We start from the raw sequence: 17,787 nt of genomic DNA, 5'->3' as shown, positions 1-17,787 counted from the left end.
TTCTCAGAGAAACATCAATTATTTTTTTTAACTATCTATCTATCTATCTATAGCCCGACGCCCTAATCCCGCAAAGGGTGGCCGCAGACAAAACGCCTCCAAGTCACTCTGTCACCCACCATTTGACTCCCCTCCCCCCAACTCACCCCCCCCTCCCTCATATACCTCTCAACTCCATCCCTCCACCTCATCCTCGGTCTACCCCTCCCTCTCCCTCCCTACTTTTTTTAACTACTTCTTAAAATTTTCATAAGGCTGAGCACCCCATGCCCATAACACATGCCCTACAATTTGTAAAACAATGACTTCTGGGACTGAGACATATGGAAATTTCTTAAAAAACAGCATGTTATTGACATCATCATCATCAACGTCCAGACCTCCTTTCCCACCCTAGGGCAGGGTGAGGAGCAGCAATGTCCAGACAGCCCAAATCTGCCCAATCCAATGGGTCACACTTCCATTCACTCATCATTCAAGCCCCTGGAATCCTGGCTCTATCAGATATGCCAAAAACATTCACCACATTCTGTAGCTTCACATATCGTATCCGACAGAGGCAATCTGGATGCCGCCATGTTAAAAAGAGGTGCCAAATCCCTGATCATGCACTTCTTCTCACAACATTCATTAGCCAGCTTGATCTCCTGTCAGTTCCCTAGCCTCACTGACTTCCAAACCTCTCTTCCTCACACACTCATCCACCATATCTCTCCACCTTCTCCTTGGCCTACATCGCCTCCTCCCTCCTTCATATTCGTTCAAATATACCTTTTTCACCACTCTATTGTTATCCATCCTCTCCACATGACCATACCATCTCAATACACTCTCCTCGATTCTGGTGTCCACCGACTTCCTCACTCCGCATCTTTCATGAAACACATTATTTCGCATCCTATCAACCCTCTGTACTCCACCTACATTCCTCAGCAGTCCCATCTCCACTGCTCTCACTCTTGACCTTTCATTTTCATGCCACACCATAGTCTCACATCCATATGTTAAAGCTGGTACTAACACTCCTTCATGTAAGCCTTGTGCAGCTGCAATACTCAAGCCTCTGTTTCTTATCAAGGTCTTCATTGCACAAGCTACTTTTCTTCCTTGTGTCACTCTACTTTCCACTTCTTTTGCACATTTTCCTCTCTTTTCTATCACTGTATCCTGGTAATTGAACTCTCTCACCAATTCCAGTCTCTCTCCATTCACTGTAACGGGTCACCTTCTCTCTCAATAACCATCACTTTACTCTTTTCTACATTTACTCTCAAGGCATGACACTCAAAGACATCAGCAAAACTCTGCACTAGCCTACCAAGTCCTTGTCCGGTATTTGCATGCAGTACTGCATCATCAGCACACAACAAATTTGAGATATTCCATCTACCATCATTTGTTACCAACGCCATTCCTCTCTCCATTACTCATGTTTTTACTTCTCTCATCGCCCCATCCATAAATATATATATATTGAACAACCATGAGGACATCACACAACCTTGTAACATACCATTCATGAACCATTCACTTAGATGCCCATTAAACTCTTGACAGCACCTAGCAGCTTACCATCTTCACCATTATATGCACAAAACTTTCCACAATCCTTCTCTGTCCACTTTGTCGTATGCTTTTTCCAGATCCATGAATGCCATAAACACCTCATGCTACTTCCCACAAGCCTTCTCTGCTATCTGTCTCACTGCAAACATTTGATCCACACATCCTCAACCACTCCTAAAGCCACCCTGTTCATCACTCACTGGAACTTCTGATATCTCTCTTACTTTCTCTATAATAATTCTTCCATATACCTTCCCCACCACACTCAATAAACTTATGCCACAATAATTCTTGCACTTACTTCGCTCACCTTTCTTTTTGTACAGGGGTACACTTGAAGCCTTTTTCCACTTTGCTGGTACAGTTTCACTCATCCATGCCTTCACACTTATCTCCAACAAGCACTTCATTCCACTCTCTCCACTACACTTAATCATCTCTGTACACACCTCATCAACTCCAGCTGCTTTCCCATTTTTCAGCTGCTTCACAGCACTCTTCACCTGTGCAAGTGTCACGTCTCCTGGCACTGCATTCCTTCTCTGCACACCCCCAAAACCAATCATGTTTACAGCTGCTCTGCTCTCTCTATTCCCATTCATCAGGCTTTCAATATATTCTTTCCATCTGGTCCTTACTTCATCCCCATGGGTTAATAATCTACCACCTACATCCTTCACACCATCACATTTCTTACTTCTACATTTCCGCACCTCTTTCCAGAACAGCTTCCTATTTTCAGAATAATTTGCATTCATTTTTCTTCCTAGATCATCATTTAACTCCTTCTTTTTCCTCTTCACTAGTCTCTTTACGTGCTTCTTGCTCTCAATATATTCAGTTCTTATTTCAACTGACCCCCTATCCTGTAACTACTTTTAGCCACTTCTTCCTTTTTTCCTCCACCGCTCTATTTACCTCCTCATCCCACCATCCTGTACCTTTCTTCTTTGTTGTTACTCTTACCACACCACACACTGCTTCAGCATTCCTAACTAAGCAATGCCTATATGCATTCTACAGGCTGTTCAGATTCATTTCATTCCAATTCACTAATTCTAATTCCTCCTCTACTTTGGTCCTGTAATCATCTGCCATTTCTTTGATCCTCAGCTTCTCAACTTCCACTCTTTCTCCTTTACTGCTTCTCTCTCTCCTGATCCACCTCACTCCTCTCAGCTTGATCTTGCATACCACAATCATATGATCTGATAGACCTCCACATCGTCCTCTCACAGCCCTTGTATCAGCAACCATTCCCATTATCAACCTCTCAACGAGCACATAATCAATCAGGCTTCTTTGAACACGATCCCCGTTCCCTCTATACCATGTATATTTATGTGCATCTTTGTGTTTGTAATACGAGTTACAAATGCACAACTTCCTCTTCTGACACATATCTTTTAGTCGATTTCCATTATCATTTTCTCCTGGTACTCCATTACAACCCATTATATTATCCTCAGGACCAGCGCCTATTCTTCCATTCATATCACCCATTACGATCACTTTGTAGCTCCTGGGCATTTCTCCCACTACTTCATCCGGCTCATCCCAATACCTGTCTTTCTCACTCCTGTCTTCACACAGTGCATACACTACAATCACTGCCACATTCACCTTCTCAAACTTGAACTTGATATTAGGATGCGAAACAACCGAACTCACCGGCCTCACACTTCCAAGTGAGCAGGCTCTGCCTGCATACAGTAAGACCCTTCCGATGACATCACCACTTGGAACATAACAAGTGCATGCGCACATACAGACTAACAGCAATATGCACTAATACTCTCATCCTCTCTTCTTATTTGATGAAAGATCCCAAGGATGAAACTGAATGGATTATTGGCGTCCTGTACACACTATATATCCAATACACAGACTTTTGTTTAAGCACCATTAAGACCCAGTCTGTAACCACATACAGATATGTGGTGTCCCTTGAAGTATTATAATCCTTCTAGTCCCGGCTGACTGCTGCACGCAGCCGCTCGGTCGAGGCACCTTTCTTGGCGAGACAGTCAGCCAGTTGTTGTGATGTATCCACCCAAGACACTTCATCAATCTCCCCTTGCTCCAACATGTCTTGTAATACAGCAATATCAATGCACAATCTTCTGTCTTCTACACTCCAACAGGAGTAAAGGGCGTCCACCAGACTCTTGTTATCGACGAAACACATGATCTTGAAATCTCCACATACAGAAACGTCACGCAATATGTTGGCGAGATATACAGCAGTTTCAGCACATTCAAGTAGCGCCAACTTTTCAGCTGATAAAGTAGATTTGACGACCCGCCTGATCTTTCTAGTCTGCCAGAATAAGGGACATCTCGCCCCACTAGCATCTCGTAGGAAGATCACAAAGCCTCCCTGAGACCCATTGCCTACAAGGTTGGCAAAAGAGGCATCTGAAAAGCATTCTATATAACATTCATCGAGTGGCCCCATTCTTGGAATGTATAGCTTCATGTTGTCAGTCTTCACCCTTGCGATCACCTTGTTACGCCTAAGCAAATCGGCTATGGTAGCTCAGTTGCTAGTCATACTCAACTCACACACATCAAAGGCAATATCTGGACAAGTGTGTGTGGCAAGCCAAATGAGTTGCCCAATTAACGCTCGGTACTCAGTTTTCTCAGACTTAGACAGCTCTCCTGATTTTACTGCTGCATGATGTCTGCTCAGCGTGACTGGTTTCAAAGACGATGCGTACTGGAACTGGTCAAGCGTTATGCTGCCATTGCTGTTGGAAACAACATTTAGACCAACGTATTTGAAAGCTTTTGATTCCGAACTGCCAATGAGGAATATTTGGCTCAAACTGTTTATCACTTGCTGATCGAACTCACATGTACCAGCCCAAAGGAAATCATCAACATAAATGCATATAATGCCTTCGATCTTGCCCCTATTACTCCAAGAGAACAGTGCTATATCCAGTGATGACACTTTAGCTCCGTGACTCAACAACTGATCTTTAACGCACAATGTACCAATGCCTAGCAGCATCACAATGGCCGTAAACCGTTTTCCTTAGTCTCCACAGCTTACCGTTTGCATATTCAGGCGGAGGACGTAAATGAACAACTCGCTCAATGTCGTTACCTTGTAGATAAGCAGCTTTCACGTCCATAGCGTGGCAATCTCGTTGGTTGGTGGAGGCAAAAGAAAGTGCCAAAAGCACAGCCTCTTTTGAGCATGTAGGAGAGTCTTTCCGGAGATCCACGGTGCCTTCCTCAAATCCTCTGGTGACTAAACGGGCTTTAACAATCGGCTTCTCGTTTTTCATTTTTTCTGTCACAACCCATCAAACCGTTATGGCATCTTGCCCAACATCATTTACTTCCTCATACACGTCATTATTCTGCCAGCTTGTAATTTCTTTTTCCTTGGCATATAATACGTCCTCAGAGTTGAAAAGAACAAGCATCTCTGCTTCATCATCAACTACTTCCCATGTGCTGAAATCATTTTCCAGATCCACCCAATCAATACTGCCATCAGAGTCCCTCTTCAAATTGTAGCAGTGTTTGTACTTTCCAGTGGCTTCTCCCACCCAACTCACAATCCTTCCAGTCACCAACTCTCCTGTTTCTGAATGTATTCCCTTTATACGCTGACCAACAGAAACCTTGGGAGGCTCCTTAACCGAAAGAGAAACTGTAGGAGGCTGATCATCCAGAATTGCACCATTTTCCGACTCATCATTCGGTGGATAGTCATCCAATCCTTGCGAAGCATCGTCATTAGGTTTCTCTTGGACTACACTGTTCTTCTCATAACTACTGACGCTGTCTCCAACTGAAGTATTTCGTTTTGGAGCACGTGCTAGACGACACACATGCACTCGCACGTAGACACCGCCGTGTCTCACCAGAATTTGTTTTCCATCTCTGCCTATTACGATTCCAGGACCATGCCATTCATGGCTGTCATTTCTTTTGTAGAAGACCTCATCTCCATTCTGGATGTTGTTTAAGTCACTCGAATGTATGTTGTGCCGCAGAGTCCTAGCCAAACGTTCATCCGATTCAGTCTTTATAAACTCTTGTCTTGCTAAATGAAGAGCGTTCAAATTGTCCCTCACAATTTTTGATGGTGATGTAGGTTCCAAGGCTGGAGGATCATTTGCATACACATTAGGCAGGCCAGGGTTCTGACCAAAAACAAGTTGGTTAGGAGAAAAACCTGCATAGTTGGTGAGAGCATTTCTTGCCGATACTGCCCAAGCCAAGGCCACATCCAAGTCACACTGGCTATCAGCCATTATCTTCCTAACAATATCACCTATGACTGCATTTTGACGCTCACATACTCCATTGCTCCATGGACTCTCTGCAGACGTCGTCATGATCTTGATATTAAAGGCCTCTCCCAATGCTCGTATTTCAGCATTGTTGAATTCACACCCATTATCTGTAAGAATTTTTCCAGGTGCGCCAAACAGAATAATCCAGCTCCAAAATACTCCTTTGATAATGGTGGTCACACATTTGTCCGCAATTACTATCGCGGTGCAGTACTTGGTCGCCAAATCAACAAGGACTAAGAAATAATGCCTTCCCAGAGCTTTCAAATCCATAGCTATGGCTTCATTAAACTTAGATGCTATGGGCAAACTGATTACAGGTCGGGGCTTAGCTCTCTTGTGCCTACAACAGACTGTACATGCATCAGATACATCCTTGATAGCTTGCTCCAGTTCTGAACTTTTAATTCCAGCATCTGTAATAAGTCTGATTAGTTTAGCCGATGTTGGGTGTCCAAATTGCCTGTGAAGCTTCGAAGCCGTTTTGTCTACATCACCCCCAAGTGATGCCAGTGCGATCGTTTCACAAAACTCTCAGCCTAGTCACAAAGAAATTGGAAGCAAGTAATGGCCTGAAGATGAGGACTTGAAATTAATGATAGTTCCACAAATTTTGACCTGGTCACTCTTAATATTAATCACCATTTTTGCTTTTTTCATGGAATGTTTGCTCAGCAGCAAGGGAATATTGCTGCTCACCACATCAGTCACAATGGCTGCAAGCATATTTCCAATGTAGCAGGGTAGAGTAGGGAAGAAACTGTGACACCATCAGCGAAAGTAAACGTTGAGGATGACTTTTCTTCTATTATAGCTTCACGTTCATAATCACTGAGCTCACTTAGATGGCAATTGATCCATTCAGCCCCACATACAGTTGGAGAACACCCTGTGTCTAAAACAGCACATCCCTTAGATTCTTCTACTAGCATCTGTAATTTACCTCTACTAGCGGTATCCACATAGCCCATAAATAATGACAGATGCACTGTTTCATAATTTTCTTCTCGACTGCCTTTATTTTCGTATGAATCTGGACAGTCATGTGTCCAATGAAATCGAGACTCACATACTAAACACCTCAACACCTTACCATCAGGCCCGAGCGGGTTCGGCCTCCTGCCGGTGGATGAGCGTTTGGAAATTCTAGCAGATACAGTTGAACGGCCATCACCACAACCTCAAACACGTACTGCACCACCCTGAAACCTTGTCCTTCCTCGTCAAGTACTCCTAACGTAAAACGTTTCCTCACCCCCTACTTCATCACTCCAAAAAACTGGTTCACTCTTCACCTCACTGGCAGACACCGATGCGTCATTCCGCCCGCAAAATTTCCCCAGCGAAAATACAATTCAGGGCGGATTTCATATTTTCATAAGTTACCTCAGTTATCGCAGCCATCACTAGTTGTTGCTCACTATCTGAAAGTTTGCATGAAGCCAGAAGCATAAAAGCCATCACAGAATTAGGTAGTTGCATGTCCTGCTTCGTAAATTTAAAATAAACATGCTCGAATTCTGCCACGAACTTACGAATGTTCATATCACCAGGTCTTCTGAAGTTGTACAATTCATGAAAAGATGAAAACTGCCGACATCCTTTGTCCACGAGAAATAAACCGTCTAGTTTGTTCAACAAGGTCTGAACACCATTATCATCTTTCAGATCAGCAGCGTCAATTACTGAAGTCGTCACCCACGCTCTTCCTGACAATGAAAGGTGAATGGCTAGAGCTTGTTTCTTTTTCGGTAAGTCTGTCTTTTCACACCAAATGTCGATGTCCTTCTTCCAACTCTCATAGGAAGAATCATTTTCAAGTTTTGGAGGCCACTTAGTTGATGCCATTATGCTCAAACTACACTCTGTTACCAGTATTAGGATGCGAAACAACCGAACTCACCGGCCTCACATTTCCAAGTGAGCGGGCTCTGCCTGCATACTGCAAGACCTTTCTGATGACGTCACCACTCGGACCGTAACAAGTGCGTGCACACACACACATTAACAGCAATATGCACTAACACTTGACATACACACACCTCGAGCTGACACATTTGTAGTCTCTCTTTCCACTCTGCCACACCTTATTCATCAACAAAGCACCTCCTTCCTTGTATCTACCTTGCCCATTCATGCCCAATCATACACATTTCACATTCTCCCACTCCTCCACTTCACACCCTTTCATCTTCGTTTCACACAATGCCATCACGGCATATCTCGCATTTCTGAACACATTCACCACTTCCACCCTCTTGCTCTCCTCATTCACACCTCTCACATTCCACATGGCCATGTGAATCTGCCCACTGGGTTGGGGCCCTGGGCAGGTATTGGGCCCTCTGAGGCTCTCTGAAACAACTGCCATGATTGGGTGATTTTGGATAAGGGCATCTGGGGGGCACTTAACCCTGCTAAAAACCCTGGTTTTATGGTTATCACCCAGCGTAGTAAATGGTTTCCTGGGTACAGGAAACCATTTGGCTTGTCACTCAGTTTAGAGATCATATGACATACAATCTAAAATCTTATAAACCCCAGCTGTATTTCTAATGCAAAACTCATCATCACACAGTATGTACAATCCTTCAAAGTTAGCTGCATGACTAGCACACAAAGTCTGTCATCACAAGGGACTGACTCAGTTAGCTGACTTCAATTTTGCCTTCAATGTTGCTGTCCTCTTCATCCAAATTTGTTCATCAACATTCTATGCATTACAGATGCCGCATTTCTTGAAGGACTTGATGACTGTCTCAACACATATGACATCCCATTCTCTGGCCACAAATTTGTATATCTTGCCTCCTTCAACCAACCCCTTGTTTCATTCAGCTTCAGCAATATCTTTACTGGGCTTGTAAGCCATGTTCATACTAACATCTAAAGATTACAGAACAAATACCTCACACACTCTCTCTCTCTCTCTCTGGTCCATGAGAGTGAAGATTCCATAATCCTCTGCTGTACACTTGAGGAGGCAGCAAGAAGAGTTGGCAAGCAAAATATTTACTAGTCACCTGGTCCAGATAAAATCCCTCCAAGAGTTCTTAAAGAGGTGCATGACCAATGTAGCTCCTTTACCTGCAGAAACCTTCAACAAATTGGTGGAAATGGGGGAAGTGCCAGAAGACTAGAAGGCAGCAGATGTGACAGTCTTTAAGCTAGGGGATCAGGAATATCCTGAGAATTACCATCCAATCAGCCTAGCCTTCATCATAATAAAACTGTTAGAAGAAATGACTGCAGTCAGGATAGTCAAACACCTGGAAAATCACAATCAGCTTATGGACTCCCAGCATGGGTTCAGATGACATAGATCATGCCTAACCAACTTGCTTAAATTTTTCCACAAAAAGTTGAGTTAGTATGACAGGAATAAAGCAGCAGACATCCTTTGCTTAAACTTTCAAAAGGCATTCAACAAAGTGCTTCACCTCAAACTAATGTCAAAAGTGCACGCATTTGGTATTAGTAGGAAGGTTATGCTCTGGAGAAAAAACTGGCTTACAGGTAGGAAACAGTGAATGATCAATGGAATTACCTCTGATTGGGCTTCAGTCACTTCTGGAGTTCCACAAGAGTCAGTCCTTGGTACACTCCTGTTCATTATTTATATCAGTGACAAAGATGTTAGCCTGTTATGTGTGATGTCAAAGTTTGCAGATGACATCAAACTTGGAGCAAATGTGAGCAGTGCTGAAGTTTTGGATTGCAAAACTCCAGACAAACTTGAGCAGGCTAGGGGAATGGTCTGAGACATGGCCTATGCCATTCAACTTGGAGCAATGCAAGGTGATGCATACTGGCCATGCAAATCCTGGGTCAACCGTTGGAGAGAACTCTGAGGATGGCTGACTTAGAAAAGGACACAGGTGTACTGATCAGAAGTGACTTAACATTTTCCAAACAGAGCATCAAATTATTGAACAATGCCCAGAAATTGCTAGGCTACAGTTTCATTGTAGGAATAGGGAGATTTTTCTTACACTCTATAATGCCTTTGTAGACTTTTGGAGTATGCTGTGTAATTTTGTTCATCAACACTTAGGAAAAACATAGGTCGACTAGAAACAGCCAAAGCTACAACATCAAAACTTATTCCACCCATCTGGAGACTGAGTTATCAGGATCGCCTGATGGCAGTGGGGACTGTTTTCAGTTGAAAATTTTAGACTTCAAGGTCAGCTCACTGAAGTGTCTAAAATACTGAATGGGTCTGACAAACTCAACAATAGAAACCTGTTTAGTCTCGACACAAACTTAACAGGCAGCCATGGTTGGAAGCTGGAACCCAAAAGATTTAACACCAACATATGTGAAAAATTTTTCACATGCAATATCTGCTCCACCTGCAACAGACTCCACATGGATATTGTTAATACTGTATCACTACAGCAGAGCAGTTTGAAAGAAATCTTGATAGGTTCTTACTTATACCAGAATTATAGCAAATTGGATAGGCATTCCCATGCAAATATGAAATATCTCCTCAGTATGGATCACAAACACTCAGAGATATTAAATTTTCCATGTAACTCTTGCAACTCTCTTACTCTCTCTCACTTCACATATTTTACCTGCAGGCTTAATACAGTATATGATACTGTAATATGAGAGAGAGAGAGAGAGAGAGAGAGAGAGAGAGAGAGAGAGACAGACAGACAGACAGACAGACAGACAGACAGACAGACAGACAGACAGACAGAGACAGAGAGATTAACATGATGAAATACTCTTCCACAATTGCTCCTTCCCTGAATCCTCTCGCTTTGCTCTAAACTGCCCAGTATAAACAAACTGAAATGTTTGCCATTTATTTGATATACCCACAATCATTCATGCCCCTTTTTGTATGATATTAAAAACTGTCTGATGGAACTTATGTGGAAACTCGACTTCCACTTATTCTCACATAAATCTTCAAGATTTAACAATCATTTTGAATATAATATTGCAGATAATTTATGAAAAACTGCTGCACACATAATAAAAAATACTGTCTTTCATTCGGTCACACTAAGAAAAGGAATCAGTTCTGTTATGAATAAACTGAAAGAGATACTTAGCTTTATGTCTGATATACTGAGGTACGATGAGTATTAGAAAATTCAGATTGGTGATGGTATTGTACACATACCCCTTACAAATTTCAAAGTAGTACAGGTAACTCGCACGGAACACGTGGGTTTCGTTCCTACCGTGCCGTGTTAGGTGCGAAATCGCGTATATTTAAACTACTCCATATTTTGCTCCCTAGACCCCCCAAATGTGTTGTTTTGCTGTTATCTGTCACTGGTAATCACTAGAAAGCACTTTAAGTGGTTAGAAGGTTTATTTAATGTTATAACTCACAAATACAGTACTCCACAGCAAAACTTCAACACACAAATACTGTACGTAAACACAAGGAAACATTCCGACGCCGATCATAGGTAATCATATAAATCAGGTTAACTGGTACCAGTGCTTTAACTTACAAGCACATACCAGAACAGTACATATTTAACTTAGAAATGCAGTACTGTGATATCGAATGATTTCAGTACATAATCTGTTAGGAATGGCTTGAAAAAAAAAGTTATGAATACATTTTCACCTTTTTGATATATGTTTATGGTAGTTTCGAGTTATTTTTTACGTTATCGTTGTGCCCATGCTTGGAAAAGGGAGCGAAAGAGTTGAATTTTCAGTCCTAAATGAGAAAACTGCATGTCCTCCAAGGCTAGACTCTGCCACGGGAGAATAAAGTGGAGGGTCAGTCCGATTAGCAATAAGGAAGTTGTGTCACAACTTCCAGCTCCCACACCACGAGTATGGCTAAAAATAGAATCGTAATGCAGTTTCAGAACTAACAATAAGTCTAATTATTACGAATACAGATACAAAGCAGAAATAAATACGTTTACAGACAGGGAAAACGTACTTCTTCCGTCATAAGATGTTCATCTTTCTCTATCATTTTACCTTGTTATTTTCGCAATATATATTGCTGCCTCGTAAACAGGGTGGTTGTTTGTGTTTTGCAAGGGAGGAAAAAGATTGTATTTTCTGTCTGGGTCGAGATAATGGGTGTAACTATGTGTGGTTAGGCATGGCCACGAGCGAAAAAATCGTACATCCACTCATCACGATATCAGGTTGTGAACTGACAGATGACACACGAGAGGGTGAAGTCAAGGTCAGTCTCATGTCCCAGATTTTCGTTCACTTCCCGAAAGTTTTCACAGTTTTCTACAATTTGCAATGCATCAAATGATCCAAACCATTACAGCAAACCTGAGCAAATAGGTAAAGATACCAAGACAAAAATGTATTTTTCTCTTATTATAAGTCTTTAACGAACAAACTAAAAAGGCAATATTCCGACGCCGATCATGGATAATCATATAAATCAGGTTAACTGGTTACAAGGCTTTATTCAATGCTTTAATTGCTTACAAGTACATACCAGAACAGTAAATATTTAACTTACAAATACAGTACTGTAGAAAAGCAGTACAGTAAGAGTTTAACGAACAAACAAAAAAGGCAATATTCCGACGCCGATCATGGGTAATCATATAATTCGGGTTAACTGGTTACAAGGCTTTATTTAATGATTTAACTTTATTTAAGTGCTTATAAGTACAGTACATAAGAGAACAGTAAATAATTAACTTACAAATACTGTACAGTACTGTGGAAAAAACGAACAAATAAAAAAGGCAATATTCTGACGCCTATCAGGTAAACTGGTTATAAGACTTTATTTCTTGCTTTAAAGTTATTTAATAGTACTTTAAGTTGCACATAAACTTACCAGAACAGTACAGTACTCTAAATATTTAACTTACAAATACTGTGCTACTGTACTCGGGAATGTCTCACTCACTGAATAATTTCCCGCCTAGATCGTCACATAATCAAAACAAACCACGCGCTGCGGTGACGTTCGAGGATTTGATCTTTCAAAGGCCTTTCCTGCGTTAATTTGTAGTTTTCATGATGGTTTTTTAATCTTACGTTGTCTTATATGTATCCCAGCCCTTACCGTGTATAATTGCGAGCGGTGACGTTCGAGGATTTGATCTTTCAAAGGCCTCTCCTGCGTTAATTTGTAGTTTTCATGATGGTTTTTTAATCTTACGTTGTCTTATATGTATCCCAGCCCTTACCGTGTATAATTGCGAGCGCGTTCCGTGAGATCGTGTTCCGTGCGAGTTACCTGTACTGTACAAGCAACTACTGTATAGTCGTGGCGCATGACTGAGGTTGTCATTATCGTACCCTGGCAACCTACCATTCACAAGTGCGTCCGATTTCGTGTCATATTATACACGAATCATATTATTATACACGAATATATTGTACACGAATATTATTATACACGAACATATTATAAACAATCACATGCGTCTCATATTATACATGAAATCAGACGCAATTTTGAATGGTAGGTTGCCAGAGCACGATAATAACAACCTCAGAGTCATGCGCCGTGACTATAATCAACAATATGAAAAGTTCAGATGACCTTTGCAGTGACTATAAAGAAAAATCTCAGATTATTATAATATACAATGCTTCATCCTACACTCCTCATGGGGCAACACAAGATTAGATGATGTATGTACTATATGTATGTACAATGCTTCATGCATCCACCTTCCACCCAGTAACACCCCATCAGGAGTGTAAAGTCCCTGGGCTATGCAGCTCAGTAAAGCTATTTCATGCAAGTGACCTGCAGTCTGAGAATATCTGATAAGTGTGGATAGTTACAGTTAAAAAAAAAAAAAAAAAAAAAATACAACAGAGAATAAAGGTATCTGTTACTGTACTAACCTTGAGGCTGCCTCCAGTAGATGGCTTAAGTCCAAGAATCCAAACAAGATGCTGCAGTGTGGTGAGGAGAAGATGCCAGGCTGCTCCAAGGACACCTCCATGGCAATGAGCCATTGAGAGGGTGGCACGCATGCACTGCAAGTTCTTGTTTGTCAACATAACAGGTCCCTGCTGAGCACCGACTGGCAAAGAAGGAGTGGCCAGCGCTGTTCCCACTGCAACCACCTGGTGACGCACCTGTACAAGTATTTGCCCAGTGCTACTATCAAATTTTCATGAACATCAATCACACAAATTGTAATCTGGTTCTCTAATTATTTACTGAAATACTGTACAGGTATACTTCAATATACAATACCCCTAGATGTGATACCCCGGCTCAACAATGGTGGTAGAAATACCACTATAGCCCGCCTAAAGTGGGCCAAACCCCGGTTTAACGATGAGTTTAGATTTTTTTTACTGATTTTGATGATATTTCAGACTAAAATTTTGTGTTTAGGTTGATTTATATATTGTTTTTAGACTTAGATTAATGTGTTTTAGCCATAGGTGTAGTGGACATTGTCATTTTGGGGTACAGTTTACCAAGCTTGATTTTTTCCATACTTATATTTGACGATTTTCAGATTCTGTTTGTTGGTTTTAGTGAGTTATTTACAGGTGTTAGGCTTAGGTTAGCTTCTTTTACTACTGTTAGGCCACTTAGATGGTCTTTACCCTTATTTTTGGGCTCACTTGAGTGGGCTTTGGAACTGACTGGGGGGAAACCCAAGGCTGAAAAATGCATCCCATTACTTTACATGTTAAATCTACCCCAATATACGATACCCCTCCTAACGATGGATTTTTACCTAACCAGCTGCATTGTTAAACCGGGGTATACCTGTATATGAAAGCAGATCTCCGAACCCGATACCAATGAGAGACAGAGTGAGACTACTTTCCCAGTACAGACATCCTCGTGATGTGTAGCTAATGTGTTAACCTAGGCTACCACACACAGCACAATGGATTCACATATAAGAGTGACCACTAAATACCATTATATACAAGCTAATGTGTTGAGCTCATCTCCAGTTTAATATCCACTAATCCCCTTAAGACTTCTGTATGACCAAAAATGTGTAATGATGTGCCCTCAAAAGACATATCCTACTCCTCTCAGACATACGAGGAATAAGACAGTGACATTAAAAACACAGAAAAAACACATTATGCACTCACCGTCACCGACATTTTATTTAATTATTTATTTTTTAATGCACAGAAGAAGGAACAAAAGGCCAAGAGCTCACAAATTGTTCCCTTCAAGAGGGGTCAGTGTTGGCACCAATTATGATTTTGAAGGATTTGACCATCAAACTGACATGTGTGAGTTAACAAAAGCATTAATGATTTGAATTTCAAAGATGGAAGCAGTAATCGAGAAAGCATGATAAGTGATAGTTTAAGCCAAAGAAAGGTGAGACAAAAGATGAGAAGAAGCTGAGTACTGCCAAGGAGAAAGTCTTCAAGAAGAAAATAAGTGATTCAGAAGAGGAAAATAAAGAACTGAGAAAGAAAATGAGTGAAAAGAAAATGAGTGAAACTGACTGTTTGACTGAGAAAGCATGTACAGCTCTGTAACGAGTGCAAGAACAAACAGGATGAGTGGTTAAAGGGCATGAAGAGATGCCAGAACTGAGAGAAATAATAATACAAGAAAAAAAAAAAAAAAAAAAAAAACGGCAGGCAAACAATGAGGCATAAAAAAAAAAAAAAAAAAAAAAAAAAGGAGGCAATTGTGAGGAGCACAGATGAAAGGAATAGATGTGTGATCATCTTAAGAGTTGAGGAGAAGCAACAGAAATCAAAGCACGATAGGAAGAATGAAGAAATAACCAAGATCATTGAATTTTTTACCATGATAAATGAAGAAGGAAGAAACTGGGAACGAGAAATAGAGGATGTAAGAAAAGTAGGCCATTATAAAATGGAAGGACCTGACATTAGGCTTATCCAGGTTAAATTTATGAATGAAAATATGATAAGAAAAGTGTTTGAAGCCACACACAGGCTGTGATGATGAAAATCTGAAAAAAGTAATGATAAGAAAATATCTGAACTCCTATGAGAAAACTAAACTGAAAACATTGCTGGAAGAGGCTATTAGCAAAAATGAGGAAAGATCACAGGAACAAAGAGATGTGTTTTTTTTGGAAAGTGAAAGATATGAAACTCAAAAAGTGGCATATAAAGAAGGACTAAAAAGAATAGTACAAAATGATCTGGTAGGCCTAGGTAAAGTTAGTGCAAAAAGGGAAGTGATTGAGAAGACTCAGGCTCACATGATAAAGGTAATGTATAGAACTGCTGATGGACTGATAATGAAGAAACTACAACTTGGTGACTGTATTAGGGAAAAGAAGCCAAAAGTGGTATGTCTAGCTGAAACTAAATTAAGGAGAGAATTCGATGCAAATGTGCTTGGTCGGGAAGACTATAATGTGTGGAGGAAAAACAGAGAAGGAAAGTTTGGAGGAGGAGTGATGATTATGAGTGATTAAATGATAAATACAAAAAGGATACATTCAGGAAATGTGAAACTGGAAATACTGAGAGTGGAAATAGTGGAAGAACATGGTGAAAAGTTAGACATGGTAGTGATGTACATGCCACCAAGGACCAGTGCAGGGAATAGGGATGAGTATGAACAGTTAATGAGTGAGTCTCTAGGTATGTTAAGGAAGATAACTGAGCGAAGAAATAAAGTGCTGCTAGTGGGTGATTTTAACTGTAAAGAGGTCGATTCGGAATGAACTGATGCAGCAAACAATGTGGAAACCAGGGGGTATGGACTGGTGGAGGTGATAATGGAAAATATTTAATACAGTTGGTTAACCCCTTACCCCCGGGGATGGCTGAACCGCGCCGTGCCCCTCCCGCGGAGATAGCAGGAAATCTAGACAATACACAATAAATTAGCTACTTCCAGGTCAATGGAAGTGTTACTTAGCCTTTTCCCTTTTTTTTTTAATATATATTTTTTAGTATGCGAATAGGTCATAAGGGACATCTCAAAGGGTAACGAATAGGGAAAACTTGCGACCAAGAGAATGTGGGGTGTTGCCAAGTGATAAATTAGCTACTTATGGCCAATGACAGTATCAATTAGCCATTTCCCATTTTTTAAAAATATTTTTTTTAGTATGAGAACAGGGCATAGGGCACATTTCAATGGAAAAAGTGAATGGAAAAAACCAGCTGGGAGCTGCGTTGCGGCCAGGTTGTAACTAGGCGGGGGGAGAGGGTAGGGGAGAGGAGGTAGGGAGGCAAGGCAAACACAGAAAAATGGCTAAATTGGTAACACTGGATGCGAGTACTAGTGGTATTAGCAGCACTGCCTATAGCTACACACTGGCAGTACTGATAGATGATACAAGACTGCACTTGAAAGCCCAGGCGATTAAAAAAATCCCTGGATCACAGAAGTGACACCCTGCGGTATGGCACTTATTTAACAAGCGTCACGGTAGTGACGGCCCATGGTTAAGGGGTTAAGAAAATATGTGAATTAGGGGAGAGGATACACCATCAAGACTGGATCTGATTTTCACAAGAAACTGTAAAGATATATACAGAAACTGCAGTATCAATGCCCCCAAGGAAATAGTGATAACCTGGCTGAGGAGATGGAGGTATTGGGAAGGGACATGGGAGAAAGAGGAGATATATATATCAACAAAATAGACATAACTATGGGAAAGTGGATTTTGATCCCTTAAGACAATATTGTAGAGATATGGACTGGAGTGAAATGGAGAGAGGGAAAAATATCCAGGAGAGATATAAAATATTTATAAAAATATATTAGGAGGGTGCCAGAAACCATGTTTCTAAAGTTGCTGCAAAAAAGGAAGACAGAAAGAAATATTGGATTAATAAAAGATGTAGGGAGGCACTTGAAATTAGGAATAGAGCATGGGATAAAGTAAGAAAATGATATACTGAAAAAGCCTGGAATGAGTACAAAGAAGTAAAACATGATTACGTAAAAGCAAGAAGGGAGGAGGAACAAAAAAACGAGAGG

The 17,787-nt window shown here is 41.0% G+C and overlaps 1 protein-coding gene across 1 annotated transcript in view; it reads right to left on the bottom strand.

Moving 5' to 3' along the window:
- The window catches only part of LOC145415010 (protein MON2 homolog), a 1,148,323-nt gene that overhangs the window by 600,975 nt on the left and 529,561 nt on the right, over window positions 1-17,787 (bottom strand). The window contains exon 13 of the mRNA XM_080284427.1: window positions 13,716-13,952. Coding sequence (XP_080140553.1) covers window positions 13,716-13,952 — 237 coding nt within the window. The remainder of the gene's footprint in view (window positions 1-13,715; window positions 13,953-17,787) is intronic.

This window comes from Coenobita brevimanus, chromosome 101 (assembly GCF_032717465.1).
Source record: "Coenobita brevimanus isolate Jiangsu-jjx chromosome 101, ASM3271746v2, whole genome shotgun sequence".
Lineage (NCBI taxonomy): Eukaryota > Metazoa > Arthropoda > Malacostraca > Decapoda > Coenobitidae > Coenobita > Coenobita brevimanus.
This window is presented reverse-complemented; position numbering and strand designations above follow the sequence as displayed.